Here is a 21,073-nt window from a genome sequence, read left to right as displayed (position 1 = left end):
AAAAGAAGACATAGCATTATAATAAGCCAAATAGCATAATATAAACTTTGATAAGGCATCCTTTGTAAGTTAGAGTGGATTGAGGGATATCATTAAAATTTTGCTCTGCAACTTTCAGAGACTCCAGAAAGTTCAGTAATGCAGCATTTAAACCTGAAAGAATTGCCCTATTTTCTATTATAATGAACTTCAAATATTACTAAATCATACTAAGTTATGGCATGGTTTCACCTTAATTATAATATTTTTTCATATAGAAGTATAAAAGGCAAAACAACAAATTGGGAGGTTAGAAATCAAGATCATGTTAAGAAATTTTTTTCTCTAAACTATCAGCAATCATTCATATATTCAACATTTATAGACTACCCAAAAATAGCAATTTTTCATTCTCTAATAATTGATAGTATACATGATATTTAGGAGAGAATTACAAACAGTGGTAAGACTAAGTGCTGAAGCAATTATCTGGCAAATCTGAAGCAATCCAATTCTACTTATAGAAATGTATATATCAAAATTGATGCTGCTTCTTAAAACAGAAATTCAAAAATCAATATAAAATTGTTAATCTCTTTGCTTGTTTTTCTACAGACCTGATTAAATAATACAAAATTATTAATGCTGCTTTAATACAGAATTAATATTTCAATTTTTCTTGTCCGTGCTGTTATTTTAAACAAAAGACTAGAAAAATTTATATTAACAATGATTATAAAATCTTTTCATAATTATTCCTGGAAACATTAATAGTATATTTAGCTTATAAAAGGCTAAAATGCTTCAAATTTTGTATCATTTTCTAAGGCAGAAATTAACTAGAAAAGGTGTTCTCTATGCAAGGATTAAAGTGAGCACTATCTTATAACGGCCGTAACCAAAATATGAGAAAATCATATAATTTTCAGCACTGATAAAAACCCAAAACAATGAGATCACCTAGTCCATCTAGCCTCTGTTCCTCATTGTGGAGAAATCAAGGTGAAAGACACCCTTCTAAATGCCATCCCCACTACCACTCCTAGGTTCTTACTATCTATCCAACTTTCTAACAAGGCTGTGGAGGGCCCCAGTAATGACACGGAGCAAAGAAAAATTTCCACATGATCCCACCACAAAGATTCCCATCAACAAATCCCATCTAATATTTAAGATTTTGTCCAAAATTAACTCAGACTCCTGCTTTTGTGCTTCTCTCTTATCCTAGAGGTTTCACTAGTCTTGTGACCTCTGTCACTTTACATATTCAGCACTTGAAAATTTAATTGGAATTGAAGCCAGGTGCAGGGGCGCATGTCTCTTAGGCCCAGCTACTGAGGAGGCTGAGGAGGGAGGATCACTTGAGCCCTGGAGTTCAAGACCAGTCTGGGCAACATAGCAAGACTCCATCTCATTAAAAAGAAAGAAATGTAATTGGAATTGCTCTCCTGTCTCAGAAGTAGGGGAGCACATGCAGAAAACACTCTTACTAGCCATAAATGCAACTGATTAACAGACTAGCATCTGTTTTTTTCGGCTATTCATATCAGGTAAGAAAATTAAAAATCACTAGTTAGTTCACCTAATATACATAAACATATGCCCACTGGTGAGTTTTTTAGGGAAACAAAACAAAATTAAGATTTAGGCTAGAGGTTAGAAACAAAGTGAGTATGAATAAGAATACTTATTCTACAATCTAAACAGACACTAAAGCACAGAAATCAATATTTATTTAAACAGACTTTACAATACTTTGGGCCATTTACTGATTTTTCATTTTGAGAATATCCTCACAAAAAAGCAAATTTACTTCCTCCATAACTGGTGACTTCTCTGAATGGTCTATATAAAGTAATAGCAGCCTGAACAAACATCATCTATTCATCCAACAAACAGCTAAATGTCCACTAAGTGTCCTGAAGGCACTTGAAAGTCAAATACAGATGGGCCCCAACTTACAGTGGTTTTACTTACAATTGGTTCAACTTACAATTTTCTGACTTTAAGACGTTGCAAAAGAGATGTGTGTGCAGTAGAAACCATACTTCAAGTACCCACACAACCATTGTTTTTCACTTTCAGTATTCAATAAATTACATGAGATATTAAACACTTTATTATAATACAGGCTTTGTGTTAGATGATTTATCCCAACTGTAGGATAAGTGTTCTGAGCATGTTTAAGGTAGGTGAGCTAAACTATGATGTTTTAGTAAGTTATGTGAATTAAATACATTTTTGGCTTACATTATTTTCAACTTGTCATAGGTTTATTGGGATAAAACCTCATTGTAAGTAGAGGAGTATCTGCACATATTTTCAAAATTCTCTGTGGTTTTTTATGATTTGCAGCAGTTATGCTCTATTTATTTTCTCAAGGGAAAATGTACCTTCACCACAAAGTTTTCTTATGATAAATGTCCAGCCTTCAGATTTTCCATTCAACAAGCATTTATTTGAACCCATATCAAGAGACACTATACTATGGGCTGTCAACAATTTGAAGAATATGCCTCTGTCCTTAAAGAGCCCACTCATTTTAATTAGTGCTCAGTCAACATAAGAACTAGGTGTCCTTCCTAATTTCAAAACCTACCATAAAGCTACAGTCATCAAAACAGTGTGATACTGGTGCAAGGACAAAAATAGACCAATGGGATAGAACTAAGTTCAGAAATAAACCCATACATCTATGGCCAACTGATTTTTGACAAGAATGCCAACTCTATTTTGTGGGGAAAGAATAGTCTCTTCAACAGATAGTATGGGGAAAACTGGATTTCCACATGCAAGAGAATGAAGTTGGACCTCTACCGCACACCATGTATTAACACAAAAGTTATCTCATTATGTAACAATGATCTAAATGTAAGAGCTAAAATCCACAAAACTCTTAGAAGAAAATATAGGAGTAAATCTTGATGACACTGGACTCGGTAATGGATTCTTAGATATGACACCAAAAGAACAGCAACAAAAGAACATTATGAAGTTTGAATTTTATGAAAATTTAAACCTTTTGTGCATCAAAGGACATTATCAAGAAAGTGAAAAGACAACCTCCAGAATGAGAAAATATTTGTAAATCATATATATGATAAAGGTTTCATATCCAGAATATATAAAGAACTCCTACAACTCAACAACATCAAAGACAAACAACCCAATTAAAAAATAGTCAAAGAACTTGAATAGACATTGCTCCAAAAACAAATGGTCCACAAATGGTCAATAAGCACATGAAAAGATGCTAAACACCATTAGTCATGAGAAAAATGCAAATCAAAACCACAATGAGATACAACTTCACACCTACTTGGATGGCTATACTCAAAAAAATGGAAAATAATGAGTTGGTAAGGATGTGAAGAAACTGGAACCCTTACATATTGCTGGTGGGAATGTAAAATGGTATAGCTGCCATGGACAATATGACAGCTCCTCAAAAACCTAAATCCAGAATTATCATATGACCTGGCAATTCCACTCCTAGATATATAGTATACTCAAAAGTATTGAAAGCAGTGACTTAAGCAGACACTTGTAGGCTAGAGTTCATTGTAGCATTATTTCAATAGCCCAAAGGGGAAAACAACCCAAGTGTCCATCAACATAAGAATGGATAAATAAAATGTGGAATATTATTCAGCCAAAAAGAGGAATGAGATTCTGATATATGCTATAACATGGATAAACTCTGAAAACGTTATGCTAAGTGAAATAAGCCAGACAAAAAAGGACAGATATTGTATGATTCTATTTCTATAAAATATCTAGAATAGGCAAATTCATAGAGACAGAAAGTAGATTAGAGGTTAACAAAGACTGGAGCAAGGGGACAAGAAGAGTGTTAGCTGGTTTTGTGTTGCTATAAAGGAATATCTGAAGCTGGGTAATTTATAAAGAAAAATTTATTTGGCTCACTACCTGATGTCTAGAAAAGTTCAAGATGGGGCATCTGCATCTGTTGAGGGCCTTGGGCTTCTCCCACTCATGGCAGAAAGTGAAGGGAAGCCAGCTATGTACAGATCACATGGTGAGAGAAGGGGGAGGTACCAGACTCTTTTCAGCAACAAGCTCTCCTGGGAACTGAAGGAGTGAGAACCCACTCACCATTTACCTCCAAAGGAGAGCATTAAGGTATTCACAAGGGAGCCACTCCCGTGAACCAAACACCTCCCATTAGGCCCCACCTCCCAACACTGCCACACTGGGAATCAAATTTCAACATGAGATTTGGTGGAGACAAGTATCCAAACCATAGCAGAAAGTTATTGCTTAATGGTGATAGCATTTCTGGTTTAAGGTGTTGAAAAAGTTTTATAAATCAATAGTGATGATGGTTGCACAATACTGTGAATTACTTAATGTCACTAAACTGTACACTTAAAAATGGCTAAAATGGCAAATTTATGTTGTATATATTTTACAACTTAAAAAATAAGGTAGTATATAAAAAAATGAATTGTACACTGTAAATGCATGAACGATATGGTGAGTTATATCTCAATAAAGGTGTTTAAAAAAAAAAAGAACTAGGTGCTCTGCCTGTAGGGTTTCTTGGAATTCAGTTACATCTGTAACCAAGAGATGATCACAAATGTCTCTGTCTCCAACTTCTACTTGACTCATTTGAATGAGAAATATCTGTCACATAGATCTCTAAGTTATGTATTCAATTTAATAAACACATGTCATTTTCTAAATTCATCCAGTACACCAATAGTTATTGGTGCCAGGCATTAAGCTGGACACTAAGCTCAGACTGGGGAGTCTGGAAAGACCAAAAGATGATTATAACACAACAATGGGAGGAGTGTCCTTGTAATGGGAAGCAACACAGGACAGAATGGGCCCACACAGGTAAGGTCTTAGCCCCACCAAATGGGCAGGAAGGAAGGCTTCAGTTTAAAACTTGGGAGAAAGGAATTAATCCTTTGTTGTTTTTAAACTGATGCATACATTTAATTTTCAAGATTATGTGACCAAACTGGAAAATGGTAAATACAAAAAAAAAAAAAAAAAAACCAAAAACTCCTCCGATTTTTGCACAGAGATTTTTAAGTGTAAATGAAAAACAATTTCCATTTATTATTTTCACTGATGGAGATGGTGTCAAGTGCTGAAACTTACATGTCTTCAAAGAAGGCTTTTTGAGTATCTCATGACTTATCTATCAACATAATCTTTTAAAATGCCTTCCCTAGCAACCCTGCACCTGTATTTCAGAGCATGACGGGGACTGCAGTGATTTGTCCAACCCGAGTCAGTTAAAAAATTACTAAGGTAATAGTATTAACTAAGACGCTCAAAGTTCCCTTTTCAGCAAAAGCTCCAGGAAAGGCCAGCCAATAAAGCAGGGCACTTGTTCAGCAAGTGTAGACACTGTATGCCAGACCTCTTGTGAAACACGGGGGCCTCCAGCAGAGTCAGTCGGAAGCTTCTTCAGCCAGGTATTCCCAAATGCTACTTACAGGAGGAACAAAAATAACTTTTCAGAGGGCCATTTTACAATCTATACCATAAGCCTTATGAAAGATTCATTCTAAACAAATAATCATATTCAAAAAACCAGATGGAACTGTGCTCAACTAATTACCTTTTTAATAATTAAAAAACTGCAAACCACCTGTATGCTTACCATCAGGGAGCGACTCCATTAAGTAAATCACAATCCAGTCAAAGCCCAAGCCAGGTGCTTGGGATGGATGCGGTAGTCAGCCTGGCACACAGCAATGCATAGTCTAGTGCAGCCAATAAAAAGGACGTAGACAAACATCTAAAGCCACGGATAAAATGCACGTGATGTGTTACTAAGGGAAAGAGGCCAAATTACAGCACTTCATGATCCAGGTTCTGCAAAAATAAATTCTGCTCACACTTACAGGGAAAAACGGACTGGAAGGAAATACATCTTAATGTTAACCCGGCTTGTCTTGGAGAGCAGGGGTAGGCTGATTTGCTTCCTCCCTTGTACCTTTCTGTTCCAAGTTTTCGACAGAGAGATTACAGCTTGCGAACAGACTAGAGGCCGGTGTGGCCAGTCGCAGGGCCTGGCCGGGCAGGGACGCCCTGGCCCCCGCCCCACGGCACCTCCGCCTCTGCCCGCAGTTGGCGGGGAGCGGAATACCACCCCTAGGCCTCGGATAACCGGCAGGCAGACAGGAACTGTCCGGAACTCACCCCGAGAAGGCCCCGCGCATCACCCGGCGGGATCCCACCGACTGCGTAGACGCTGCCCGCCACCGGGAGATGGCTGCCGCCCGAGCCGCTGCGGGGCCGAGGGCGCGGGGTCGCCCGGGGCTGTGCGCAGGGGCTTCCGGGTGCGGAGCTGGGGGCCGGAGTCAGGCGCTGAGGGGAGCGCGAGCCCGCCACGGCCCCACCTGGGCTGCTGTCTCACCTGGGTGCCGCGGGAGGCTCTGGGGGGCGGCCGCACCAAGCAACCGGTTGGTTCCGACTCGGCTTCGTAGACCGCGTGGCCTTGCTCCCTTCACCAAGAAACAGTGGCAAGCGGCGCGGAAGCTGAAAGCTCAGCACGCGCCAGTACCAAACGCGCCGACTGTTTATCTAGCTTCGGGTCCCCCGGGGCGCCCAGCGCAGGCTGCCACCCGCTCTCCGCACCACAGACCCAACCCCCGCCCGCTGCCTCAGCCGATGGCTTCGCGGTCTCCGCACGGGCCCTCCTCAGCCCCCCAGAACATCTTCAAGTCCCGCAGTGCATCCGGTCGTGCCGCCGACAAATGTTGGTAAGAGCCAGCCGCGTGCCGGGCTGGACGCTGGGGATAACATGGTGGGCAAACACAGCCCGTGTACCCTCTCTGAAACCATGGGGAAGGTAAACCTGAACCTGGCATTCACTCCTTAAAAATTTCTTTTTTGGAGTCTCATTACTCCTTTAGTTTAAAGACCAAACTCCTTTAGGTGGGCGTGAAGCCCATGTATGATCTAGCAGCCTCTGCTTGCTTGGCTTCATTTAGTTCCTTAAAGCTGCAAGCTCCTCACCCAGAGCTTCTGCAAATGCTCTTCCTTCTGCCTAGACACTCCTCCTCACAGCTTCCCTAACTTCCATTTTATTGTTGTGATTGTTCTTCAAATATAATTTTTTAAGGAAAACTATCCTAGCTGTTAAGACTTGCAGCACCTGGAATTCTTCGTAGCTTCTTTCAGGGCGTGTGATTATTTCTGCAATTTTTGCTTAATATGTAGCAGTTATAGACTGAGATCCACCAGTGCAGGGGCCTTGGCTCTGAATCTTCTATTTCCCACATCTGCACAGTGCAGACCCACAGGAGCTCTGATAAATAATTTGTTGAATGAATGAATGAAGAGCAGGCCTGGGTAGTGTTTTAGGAGGCCTTGATTTTCACCTGCAGAGAGTGAGAAAAGGTGTTGAGTGGGTCATCTGAGGAGAGCAGTTAGTGGTCCCTGTGGCAATGGAATAGACACATGTGAAGGGATGTCGAAGGGCTTCTGAAAGCCGGCAGATTTGGGGGCTGCTATGGTTTGAGTCCTGGTGTGCCCCCCAAATTCATATGTTGAAACCTAACCCCCAGTACAACAGTATTAGGGGTGGGGCTTTAGGGGGCGATTGGGTCATGAGGGCTCTGTCCTCATGAATGGGATAGTGCCCGTATAAAACAGGCTTGCCATGTTTGACCCTTCTGCCATGTGAGGATACACCAAGAAGGCACCATCTCTGGAGCAGAAAATAAGCTCTCAGCAGACTCTGAATCTGCTGGCTCCTTGATCTTGGACTTCCCAGCCTCCAAAACTGTGAGCAATACATTTCTGTTGTTTATAAATCACCCAGTCTAAGGTATTTTGTTATTGCAGCCTAAACAGACTCAGACTGGGATGCAGGGACATCTGAGGCCCATTGTGTAATTTCTTTCTGCAGCTTGGTATAGGATTGTTTAACCTTTGTGGTTGGTAGAGTAGGTGAGGTTTCTAGGTGCTCTAGCAAGTATATGGGAAAAGGTGGAGTTAAGAGACAATAGGGAACAATCTATTCATTAGGTTAACTAGTCTTCAAAGTAATAAAGACCGATTTCTTAAGCAAATTATGTTACAGGGATTCTATTTAGTAAGCGCTGACTTCTCGTTTGCTACCCTGTATTGAAAACTCCCTAAAAACAAAGACTTTCATCTCTGTATTTTCTTTTGCAGCAGTGTCTTGAACAGAGAGTTTGCAATAAATGACTGTTGAAAGAATGAATCAAGGGGGACAGGTAAAAGGCCCCAGAGTGGAAATTCCCAGGGAAAGGACAAGGCTACCTGATTGCTTTTTCCTAGTCCTTAGTTATTCTGAGAAACAATCCTCAGATGTTGGACTAGGACCAGGAAATCTGGGGAGCAGCTGAAGATATTGTTTAAAGAAGGATCATATTTTCTTATAAAACTTGACATCTTTTACAAGACCAATAAGATACGATTTACTGAGTGCTTGCTATGTATCTTATATGCCATTTCCACTAGTTCTCACAACCACTCAGTTATATTTACTCTGTTTTATAAAGAGACCCAAAGCCCTTCAGAAGTTGTAGGGCCAAGATGTGGAGCCTGGCCTGTGGGATTTCAAAAGTTCATTAACAGAGCCTGTTATTGGAAAAATATTAACTGTGCTTGAAGAAGAATCTGGGCCTACTCTTAGAGGCCTGAGAACCCCTCTGCTTAGAAGTCCCAGAGTACAGCGTTGCAGATGTGGCTGCTTTGCCGCATTTGCGTCATTAAGTGGTGGAGAGAAGAGAGGCTATGTCTACACTCAGTGTTCTGACCCGTGGACATCTGAATGATTATTAGTCTGACACTTGGCGATAAAAAAAAAAAAAAAGAGGTCCCAGAGTACAATGGGGTTTGGCCCATCCAGGAGGCACACCTAAGTCTGTACCCAGAACATGCAAGGCAGTCCACGATTCCTCAGCTGGCTTGTTCCGTGCCACTATTTCCTCCCTGGGTATAGTTTCTGGGATATATGGAATTGAGGAACAATACGAGTTTGGGCTGCTTTTTATACCTACCCATTCCACAGGCCCAGGACACCTGAGATAGGACTAGTTACTTGTTACCTGACAGGACCATTATGGAAAGAAATAAAGTCTGAACAAAATGCTGTAAAGATACTGAACTTCAGTACAAAATGTACATGCTCAGGCTAATCCTGCTTTTGACTTCGTTCTTACCCTCAGGTTGTTTCGTTGTTTCCCAGAAAGTTCCTAGATGCTGTTCTAACCTCATAAATTGCCTCTCACCAACTCACCCGTAGACACCAATGATATATTTTAAGAGAGCAGCTAAAAACCCTTTCATTCACAATAGTCCATGTTTTCAGTGGGCTGAAATTGTTTCAATTGTTAATTGATTGACTGATTTTCTGAACTCACTTTTCAACAGCATGAATGGAAACCAATATAAAAGGAAAAAGTTACATACATTTGATACCTACAGATTTAAAATTTTCCATGTCCCTTTCCAGTGTTTGTTCAGGATGACCATTGGTTATGTGTTCAAGGAAGAGACATCAATACTTTAGACACAGACCAGGGTGGAATAATAGTTATAGAACAAATAATAAAAAACACTTTAGAGGCTGGGCGCGGTGGCTCATGCCTGTAATCCTAGCACTCTGGGAGGCCGAGGCGGGCAGATCGTTTGAGCTCAGGAGTTCGAAACCAGCCTGAGCAAGAGCGAGACCCCGTCTCTACTAAAAATAGAAAGAAATTAATCGGACAACTAAAAATATATAGAAAAAATTAGCCGGGCATGGTGGCGCATGCCTGTAGTCCCAGTTACTCGGGAGGCTGAGGCAGAAGGATCGCTTGAGCCCAGGAGTTTGAGGTTGCTGTGACCTAGGCTGACGCCACGGCACTCACTCTAGCCCGGGCAACACAGTGAGACTCTGTCTCAAAAAAAAAAAAAAAAAAAAACAACAACACTTTAGAAACAAGCCCAGGCCCAGGATTCTGGCTGCTGGGCTAACCTCAGATGGTTGTGTGCCAGAACCGGTGCCAGTAACCACAGTCTCCTGCTGTTGGCCAGGCTGCTGCTGCTGCTTAGGCCTCTCAATAAAAGGAGGCTGTGGCTCTAGCTACACAAACACAGAAAATGAAGAAGCAGCAAACCGAGGAGATTATATACAACTTCAAACCTGAAAAGCGTGGACAATTTCAGGAGAAAATAGGTTTTGGTCTGAATTATGTGGAAAGTGGGATTTATAGATACAACCCTAATTAGAGCAAAGAGCCAAAGGAAGGCAGTTACAGGTACATGTCACAATTGGTCAAGACTTTAAAATTTTTTTTTCTGTCTTGTTTATTTTGAGAAATTTTAACACCGTAGAAAAATAGAATAATATACACATTCCTGCCTCCCAGAATTGACCATTATTAAATATTGGTTCAGTAAAAAATTTTCACAGAATGCCTGGCATGGTAGCTCATGCCTATAATCCCAGCACTTTGGGAGGCCAAGGTGGGAGGACTGCTTGAGGCCAGGAGTTCAAGACCAGCCTGGGCAACACAGCAAGACATTGTCTCTACAAAAAATAAAACTAGCTGGGTGTGGCAGCGCATGCCTGTAGTCCCACCACTTGGGATGCTAAGGCAGGAGGATTGGTTGAACCCAGGAGTTCAGGACTGCAGTGAGTTATGATTGAGCCATTACACTGCAGCCTGGGTGACAGAGTAAGACCCTGTCTCTGGAAGAAAACCTCAATACTATTACTCTCTTCTCTTCCCTAAAGGTCAGCATTCCCATGAGTTTGGTGTGTGTGGGAAGTCCACATTCTATAACTTTATACACATGAGTAAATGTTCTTGTTTTTAAAAATTAATTGGCCAGGCATGGTGGTCTGCACCTGTAGCCTCAGCTACTCAGGAGGCTGAGGCCAAAGGATCAGTTGAGCCCAGGAGTTTGAGTCTAGCCTGGGCAACATGGCAAGACCTTGTCTCTGAAAAAAAATTATTTAAATGGTACCATGAATGGCAACTGGGAATTTGTCTGAAAGTAAGAGAGGATTATAGGGAGCTCATCCTATGGAATTCATACCATTTTCATCATTATATTAATATTTACTCAATATTTATTGACCATCTATTATATGGCAGGCGCTATGGCAGGAAATACAACAGTGAACAGCACTGATCATTTCTCCCCACTCATGAAGTTTACATTCTAGTGGAGGAGGCAGTCACAAAAAATGAGCAGACTGATAGCCATTCTCCAAAATAGGCCCAATGACCCCCATTTCCTGGTATTCACATCCTTGTATAGTCCTCTCCCACATTTTACCAGGGTTGGTTTGTGTGACCAATAGCATATAATAGAAGTAATGATATATAAATTCTGAGATTAGGTTATGAAAAAGACTGCAGTTTCTTTCTTAGCTGTTTGCATACTCTCTTGGGCTGTGCACTCTGTGGGAAGCTGCCATGTTGTAAGGACACTAAGAGAGCCTGGGGAGAGGCCGGAGTGAGTTTAGATGTGAATCCTTTAACCCCAGTTACACCTTGACATGACTCTAGCCTGGGCCAACAAGTTGACTGCAAGCCTGTGAAAGATCTTGTCCAGACATCCTGCTAATCCCCTGTGTATTCCTGACCCACAGATATTTTGAGATAATAAATATTTATTTTAAGCTATTATGTTTTTGGATAATTTGTTATACATCAATTGATAACTAATAGATGGATGAAATAATTGCAAATTGTAATAAATTCATGCACCAGTCTGATGGTAGAGCAGATGCCCATCACAAGAAGTGGTATTGCCAAGTGGTTAATGACATGGGTTTTTGAGCCTGAATGCCTGGGTTCAGATCCTGGATCTGCCGCGTACTAGTATGTGACCTTGGCAAGTCATTTTTTAATTGTTTTTTGGGGGGGCTTCTATTGTCTAATTTGCTCATTTGTGAAATAGAGATAATAGTACTTACATTAAGGTTGTTGTGAGAATTTAACAAGTTAGAAAATGAAAGTGCTTAGCACAGAGCCTGACACATTTTAAGTGCTCAATTAATATAATTATTGTTACTCTGTATAGATTCTTGAGCATTTGTACTTAATATATTTGCCTAAGCTGTTTGTGTATTGTCCTTCACATTGGAAAATGGCTACTGAAGGTGAATGTTCCCTGTATAAATCTGACTCATATTTAACAGTACAATTGAGCACTGGGTTGAGCACCTACTGTTTGTTAAGGGACTATGCTAGGTGCTAGATAAAGTTGAGTAAGATGTGGTTCATGCCCCCGGGAATTCAAATTCTTGTGGAGGAGGCAAAAACAAATATTAGTGTAATAAAGGATTCTAAATCCAAAAGACTAGCGAGTTGAAGAACCTTCAAGAATTCATCATGAAATACCATTTATGTTTGGTATACTCTTTGTTTTAGGGAGAAATCTGATACTGAGGAGAAAATTTGAGAATCAGTTTAGCAGTTGAAAAAAGATCTGTTTTAATTGCTAATGAAGGCTGTAATTTATAGTGGAAGGTCAAAGCAGAGAGGAAAGCAGAAAGCTGAAATGAAGACATGCTTTGGTTCTCAGCTTAATGTCACTTCCTCAGAGAGGCTTCCTCCCCTCTCCCCCTTCTCTTCTTTCATAGCACTTAGCATAATTATATACTTATTTGTGTTTGTTTCATATTATTTTCCTGACTAGATTATAGCTCCACAAGGGCGGGAACTTTGGTTTATTTATCACTGTAAACTCAGCATCTAGTTCAATCCCTGGTATATAACAGGTGCATAATATATTTTTATAAATTAATGAATAAAAGATGAATGTTTAGAACCATTAGAATTCTGGTAATAGATGAAGCCCATAGAAAACTCTTGAGACCAATGTAGCAGGATTCTGAGCTAAAGACTAAATTTGTGTGCCGAGTCTTTCCTTCTCTAGCAAAGAGGTGCTGGAAAGGCTTTGGTGGTCTCTAAGCAGGAAATTCCTTTGGAGGGCAGTATGATAGAGCCGCCTCCTCTCCACTCACCACACAGAAAATCTAGGAGCTCATGGGTGGAAGATTTTATTATTAAGAAGTAGAAAATAATCAGCCTTCTTGTACTTTGAAGTTTGTGAAGGGTACTGGTGATCATCCATCTAGCATCCATTTTCCTCTTCCCTCTTACAGGACTCCAGTTTTATTCAAGTAGCCATGCGTCCATCTTGCAACTCATGTGACTCAAGGAGCACGAACCTTACTGCCAGTTCCAACTGTGGTAACTCCTTTTCCCTTCTGGAACCCAGGTTTAAGTTGTCTGCACCTTTCCTAGGCGGTTACTGATCTGGAGACAGAGTGTGTGCCTGTGGGACCTAATTGGCTCAAAAAACCAGAAGGGGCCAGGTGTGGTGGCTTATGCCTATAATCCCAGCACTTTGGGAGGTGGAAGCAGGAGGATTGCTTGAGGCCAGGGTTCGAAACCAGCCTGGGCAACATAGGGAGACTTTCTCTCTACAAAAACAGAACAAAAACAAGCAAACAAAACTCAGAAAGTTTTAGGTGGAAAAGAAAGTATGTGGTCTCTTTTTCTCCTAGTAGGCATCTGTAAAATCACTTTAGAATGAATTTGAAGCCTGCTGTGTTTACTACAGCAAAGCAGAAAGTAATAGCAACCAGGTTCTTGGTAAATTGTTGAACCACTGAATTACCCAATTTCAAAGTCTACCCTGCCTGTGGGCTTTCTGTTATGTGAGATAATCAACTTCCTTATTGTTTAAGAAGACAGTTTGACTCAGGTTTTATGTTACTTGCAACCACAATAATCCTAATTGACCCAAAGATACCTGGCCTCTAGCCACACTCGGAAGAGTGGGAAAGTCACCCTATTGTCCAGAAAAAGGCAAGCACTGAGACTGTTTGTGTTTTGAGAGTTGAAAATGAAAATTTGCCAAACGTTGTTAGTGTGAATACCTAGGTATGGGAAGGGAAGGGGATAGGGGTGGAGTGGGGATATGTTTGCATGGCGCAGACACAGAAAAACTCAGTCACCCCAGCTGCCTGGAAGAAGGCTGAGTATGGATTTGAATATATTGAGGGCCAAGAGCTATGCCATTGGATCTTTTCCTGGGAGACACCTTGGCTCATGCCCTCTTTGGGAGATCCCTGTTGGCCATTGTGGGACCTGCTTCCACCACAGACCTGCATCATTTGACCAATTGGAAAAGACAGGTTGTCAACAGCGACACCATGTGGCTGTGAGATGCAATGGGGATAGTAGACAGCTCAGACTCCAGGCCTTCCTGTCAGATGTGTGGAAGGTGGATTTTCCTTTAGGAATTTTGGATCACTTAACCCCCTGTAAGTTTTTTGAAAATGGTGGGAAGGTATCCTAGTTTTAGATTTCAAATGAATTAAGCTGAGAAATAGAAGACTGAGTTGATTTCCTTTTGTAGAAAAAAAAGAGCAGTGATCGTATTTGTATACCGTGGAACCATTTTTTTTTTAAACCTGTGTATCAGGGTGCAAGCAAATTAAGCTTGAAGATGCCAAAGCAAAAATATTTACATTTTATACTCCTTTTGAAAATCTGCTAATGGTTTCCCAGCTCCTCCTAGTTAAAGTCCCAGCACCTTAGCACATCTCCTAAAGCCTTTCTCTCTCTGCCTCTCTGATGATGCCACACGCTCCTCAGATTCCTCAGGAAGCCTTTGGTAAGTTCCATTATATTCGTTAATGCTTTGGGTGTTAGGCCTGTGGTATCGGGGGAGGGGCAGATATGAACTCTACCCAAAGGGCACAGGTTTAATTACAGCAAAAATAATTTTTAAAATAGTTTACTGAGCATTTGTTAACGAGGCATTATACTAAAGTGCTTTGGAGTCGTTACCTTATTTAATTTGCACAAGGAATATTCTCTAAATACCTTTCTTCCCTGTATTGCTGAACTTACTTACAGTTCAGAATCATTCTTAAGTTATCTAGAGAGATAACTAGAGAGGTTTGTAGCCTTCCATCTTGGCTGCACATTGGAATCACCTGGGGAGCCTTACAAACTTGTACCCATCAAGAGCTTTCAGAGCTCCGCAGGTGACTCTAATGTGCAGGGTTGCGCCCCACGGGCCTAGAAGACTTCAATGACAGCCTGAGGTAATCCTCCTTTTCCTTCTGCGCCCTGCACATCCTGCTCTGATCACACCTATCACACTGAATCAAGTTCAGAGCGTATACCTATCTCCCTAACTAGACTTTGAGCATCTTTAGCCATCTTTGCATTTCTGAAGTCCGATGTAGGGCCTGACACTTTGTAGGTGTGGAAAATGCTGAATGGGAGGGTGAAATGTCATCAACACACACTTTTTGGGTCTTCTAAATGCCAGCCGCTGTAGCGCTCAGCCAGGTCTGGAACATACAAGAACATGCTGACTGGTCTCCAGCAAGAGCCCTCAGTCATGGTGGAGGAGAGGGTTGTAAAGAGGGCAGTCGATGGTCATTTTCACGTACGGCCACAAATATGTATTTCTGATGTTTTCCAGGTAAATGAGACTGCCTGTAAAGCGACAGAGCACCTACAAGGGCAGAGCGCCCCTACGACTAGCTAGCGTGCTGACGCCTGCCTTGGTGCTAAGCCCCGCCCCCAGAAGCGGAGCCAACCAGAGGGCGCGGGGCGCTCTCAGCCTCCCCGTGCAACCGGAGAGAATCGCTTGGGACGTTCGGAGGCAGAGCAGGGGCTGGCCCTCGACGCGCTCGGGCTCGATTAGCCAACCTCCCTCAGCTGCTGTAACGGTCGCGGAGGCGGGGCTCGAGCTGAGCCGGGCCGGGCTGGGCGGGCTGCTGGTGGGAGGCGGCGTCTGAGGAAGGTGAGTGGCGCTCCGGGCTCACAGGGTCATTGGCTAGAGCCCCTTCCTGGAGTAGCTCCAGGACTTGGCCTCGCCTGGGCCCTGGAAAGACTCAGAGTGCTTTTTGTCAGGGTCCGCAGAAGCAGCCGCCTAGGACAGGTTCGCGCTAATTAAAAATCCCTGTGTAAGGTTTGGGGGTCGGACAGACCTGGTTGGCTCCCAGCCTTTGTGCTCTTTTGCTTCTCATTTAACGGCTCAGGGCCTCAGTTTCTTTGTTTAATAAAGCTGGTGGTTCTTGTGAGGGCTAAATGAGGCTGTAAGTATAAAGCTTTTCTTATTTGTGGTAGATTCAGTTCTTTCTTAGGAACATTAGATAACAAGTTGGCATATTTTTAGAATAGAGCTTTTGCTTTAATAAAGAATAGAGACTTGGAAAGCATTACGTGTTCATATATTACAGTAATTTGAAATATATACTTTTCGAGAAAGCTTAGTTTTTGATGTGACTCACTTGAGAAAGAGTAGTTACTGGCCATAGTTTATTTCCAGCTTGCCCCCCAATAGTAGTTAAAAATAATTGAATTTTAATGTATGGTGCATATTACGGGGGCTTCAGACCTATAAAGGGCAATTTGATTGAAAGACTCTTGGGAAATCTGGAAAGTGCCAGAAGATACAATTGTGGTTTTGCTTTTCTCGGCTTGGCTTTCTATGCCATGTACAAACCAACTCCTACCCACCAACCCCACTCCCACAGTGTTACTTTAAGTGCATGCGTGTGACGCTAATTAAAGCGATATAGCTTCTGTGCTAGCCCTAGGAAGCATTTGGTCTTTCCTGTGATTTTCAAAGTTGCTGTGTCCTGTCACAGCCTGTAGCCGGGAAAATGCTGCTGAAACTGTTGGCACTTTTCACAGGACCTCTGAAAAGGCGGGCTTGATCACAGGTGCAAATGAGTAGTTTCTTCCTGCTTTTGCTTTTGTGATCAGTGGTAGTTTGAGACTGCTTCGTTTTAGTACCCTAGCAAATGAGAATATCCTATCTTTGAAGCCAGAATTGATGAGAGATGTTGTTAGATTTGGATACCCAGCTAAAAGTTTCAACTAAACAGGGGAGAGGAAAGATAAGGGGAAAGAAGAGAAGGGAGGAGGTATTTGATGGTGAGCAGTAGAGGCCAATAGCAGCTACTTCAGTTGCTCCTGCTTTTTTTCAGAGATAACCAGTACCACAGGTGCCTGCTCGAGGACTAACACAAGATCATTTTTACTCAGAGGTTGAACATTTCAAGATTTTGGTCTGTTTATCTTTTTGAAACCTAGATGAAGATCCAGTGTGGGACAGGAGACTCATTGAGTGATCATTTCATTGAGATCAACTTGAATGACCAGGTGTAAAGTGCAAGAGTATATGCTATGACTGAGGTATGTCTAATGTGACAGATGACTATAGATGTTGGGAGGCCGTGGAAAGAACCTAATATTTATTGCATACTATACTAGGTACATTATATATATTCCCTTTTGACCTCCTGATAATCCTATAGGTATTTTAAACTCAGTAAGGAAACTAAAGCTCAGAAAGGTTAAGTAACTACTTAAAATAACACAGATAGCTCTAATCACTGCTTCTGTCCTTCTGTGTGCCGTATATTCTCTCTATATTAACTCTGCTAATCATCACCATAACTCTGTGAGCTAAGATCTTTTATTATCCTCATTTTGTGATGAGGAAATTGAAGCACAGAGAGATTAGTACTATCCTGGCCATGTGACAGAATCCATGATTCAAACCCAGGCAGTCTAACTGCAGAGCTGTACAGGTTGAGTATCCCTTATCCAAAATGCTTGGAACCAGAGTGTTTCAGATTTTGGATTTTTTTGATTTTGGAATATATGCATATACATCGTTATAATAGTTATCTTGGGGATGGGACCCAAGTCTAAACACAAAATTTATCTGTTTCATATACACATAGCCTAAAGATAATTTTATATAATGTTTTTAATAATTCTGTGCATAAAACAAAGTTTTGACTATGACCTGTCACATGAGATCAGGTGTGGAATTTTGTACTTGTGGCATTATGTCAATGTTCAAAAAGTTTCATATTTTGGATTTTTTTTTTTTTTTGAGGCAGTGTCTCCCTCTGTTGCCTGGTCTGGAATGTGGTGGTGTCATCATAGCTCACTGCAATCTCAAACTCTTGGGCTCAAGCAATCCTGCTGCCTCAGCCTCCTGAGTAGCTGGGACTACAGGCACGCACTACCATGCCCAGCTAATGTTTTTATTTTCTGTAGAAATAAGATCTCACTATGTTGCTCAGGCTGGTCTTGAACTCCTGGCCTCAAAGGATCTTCCTGCCTCGGCCGCCCAGAGTGCTAGGATTACAGGTGTGAGCCACACAGCCAGCCTTGATTTTTAGATTAGGGATGCTCAACTTGTACTAGCCTTTTTTGGTATTTCCTTCACTTTTGATTTTTTACTATTTAACAAAACCTTTTCATTGTAAAATGAATTTATCATCAAATAAAATAAAACACACATACCAAATGTATGCTTAATGAATTATTATAAGACAATACCACCCAGGTATGTCAGAGTCCCTCCTTGTCCTATCCCAGTCACAACTCCTAGGCTCCCATTTAGTTGACATTCTTCTGGATTTTATAGTATTCTCTTCCCTGTATTTTTAAAGAATTTTTATCATAAATGTATAGTCTTACACCCTATGATACAGTCTTGTGTATTAAAAAAATTTTAAATTCTTAATCTATAGGTTTTCTCTCCATTTCTTGTCCTTACAATTTATCTGATTAAGAACTGGGGTCATTCGACCTGTGTATTTCCTGCAGTTTGGATTTTGCTGATAACATACTCATGTATATTTCAGTATGTTCCTCTGCCTTGGGCAGGGGTGGGGAACATTTTCATGTTGGAAGACCTCATTAATTTTCTGTAACCAAATAAGGCCGCATTCAAAAAACTTCAATACACTTAAATACATTTAAAAATATACACTATTTTGTAAAAATCTACTATGTACTTATTTCAAAAAATGAAAACTATTTGTTAATTTTAAAGTTAGCTAACCCTTTAATGACTTTGTTGTGTCTGCTTTTTACTAGCATTTGAATATTTGATTGCAGCATGAATGTCTGCAGTTTCAGTTGATCCTCTAGATGGGTAATAGTCATTTGTAATCTTAAGGGTATCTTGATTTGGGTTAGGTAGGAGAATGTAGATTTGCAGCAATAAGTGGTTGAGAAGCAAGAAAGCATTTTTCAGGCATGTTGCTGAAGGTGTGGGTATTCTGCATTTTTCCGTATTTTAATTGGATCTTTCTTAGCATCAAACGATGACTTTAAAATGTCATCTACTGAGAGCTCAATCAATTCCATCTCTGCTTCTTTAGGTACCTTGCCGATATCAACAAGATGAGGCTGAAAATGCTAATTTGAGTGTGATCTCATGATTCTTAAACTCAGTGAATCTTTCATTGTATTCTCCAGTTAATCAGTCTATAACAGCTGTGTATTCTTCAAATGATTTGCATATATCATCTTGCTCATCAGTGACCTTTGCTAACTAGGGAAAATATTCGTCTCAAATTTCCTTTTGAAGAAGTGTTTTGAAAAAAGATAGCTTTTTTTGAAATACTTGGATTTTTTTTTACCACATATCATATATAGCTTTAGTTTTACCTTGCAAAGAAATACTTGGGTCATTTTGATTTGACATATCACAGAGAAATGCTGCATTCCTATAGAAATCTTCTTTCAATAATTCACATCTGTTCTTCATAGAATTTATCTGTTCTCTCAGAGTTAAATTTTTGGTTAATACCTGTCCCTGCGATAACTAACACACTTTAGAATGATATGGCAAATCCACACTGAATACCTCATCATTCAGCTTTAGCATGTTACAAAACTGATTTTATACTTGTGGCAGGGGTGGGGAATGCTCAAAAAATTTCGTATTTGGAGCATTTTGGGTTTTCTTTTGAGGCAGTGTCTCCCTTTGTTGCCTGGTCTAGAATGCAGTGGTGTCATCATAGCTCACTGCAACCTCAAATTCCTGGGCGGAAGCTATCCTCCTGCCTCAACTTCCATGTTACATTTGCAGGTATGTAGTTAACAATAGTTAAAACTTGTTGCTAAGTGTCACTTAACATAGTAGCTTTAGCACAGAGATTTTGCTAATGCAAGATACAATGAAAAGAAATGAGAGTATCTGGGTCTGTTAATACTTTTCTTTTTATCTGTGGAATAAACCCTTCATGTTTTCCTGGCATAGAAGGTGCACCGTCTATACATATGCTCACTAAATTTACCAAATTCAGTCCAACTTCATGACATTTATCTTGAAAGTTGTTGAAGATATCTATTCCCTGTGTTCTGTTCTCAAGAGTGCCCAGAGCGAGTAACTCTTTGTAGGAAAGAAAATCTGTTGTGACCAAAATGAAATACAAAACCTGTGCCAAATCAGTAGTGTCAGTTGATTCATCCAAAGTGGTTGAGTAATATATATTTTCCTTTTGAAGTATTGCATGAAGTTGTGTTAAGTCAAAGGCTAATTCATGCTGCCGATCAGTTACATTTCTCCTTGAAAGAGGCAGTTGTTTGTACTTGGAAACCTTATTGGGCTCTAAGCATCCTACGACTTCAATAATTGTGAACTTCTTTCACAATTTCTACATCACTTAATGGCTTCCCTTTTTTCCTGAGCATATAAGCTACTTTATAAGTCGCTTCAGTAGCATTATTTCCAGGTCTTATTGCTGCTTGAAAGAATTGTCTTTGCTTTTTCTTTTCATCTTTTAATTTCTGCAATACATCCTTTCCTGCCTCTCCTTCTAATTTAAAATATTTGTGGTCCTTATGAGTGTTATAATGCTGATGAGCATTGAATTTTTTTAATGTTGATATTGCAGTATCACAAAGCAAGCAAATCATCGTATCTTTAGCAGAAACAAGATAATATTGCAGTTCCCAATCCTCATTAAAAAAATCTGTTTTCTTTCTTCAGTGATTCCCTTGGTCTTCTTTGACATGTTTGGCTATTAAGCAGACAGAATTAAAAAATACCGTCTGGCTGTGAAACTATTCACAAATTACACTTCAAACAGAAACACAGTGTACTGTTGTCCAAAAGCTAATAACAGACTTGTGTATTCCACTCCCCCAAACTCTTGCCAACCAGCCTCGTGTGGTAGTGGTGCCAGTCAGGCAGGGGAAATTAGAACTAAATCAAGAGCACAGCAGCTATCAATTTAGCCCTTATGGCTTACTGATGTTCTTTTTTTTTTTTTTTTTTTTTTTTT

General features: G+C 40.6%; 1 protein-coding gene across 1 annotated transcript in view; it reads left to right on the top strand.

The window, feature by feature from the left end:
- Positions 1 to 15,603: 15,603 nt before the first annotated feature.
- CEP70 (centrosomal protein 70kDa) overlaps positions 15,604 to 21,073 on the top strand; it is a 62,093-nt gene continuing 56,623 nt past the window's right edge. Inside the window, exons 1-2 of the mRNA XM_012663706.1 lie at positions 15,604 to 15,771; positions 17,070 to 17,171. Of these exons, the coding sequence (XP_012519160.1) occupies positions 17,163 to 17,171 (9 nt within the window). The 5' untranslated portion in view covers positions 15,604 to 15,771; positions 17,070 to 17,162. The remainder of the gene's footprint in view (positions 15,772 to 17,069; positions 17,172 to 21,073) is intronic.

The sequence above is a fragment of the Propithecus coquereli genome, unplaced genomic scaffold (genome assembly GCF_000956105.1).
Source record: "Propithecus coquereli isolate 6110/MARCELLA unplaced genomic scaffold, Pcoq_1.0 Scaffold12, whole genome shotgun sequence".
Lineage (NCBI taxonomy): Eukaryota > Metazoa > Chordata > Mammalia > Primates > Indriidae > Propithecus > Propithecus coquereli.
Note: the sequence above shows the minus strand (reverse complement) of the source record. Positions and strands in the feature narration are given on the sequence as shown.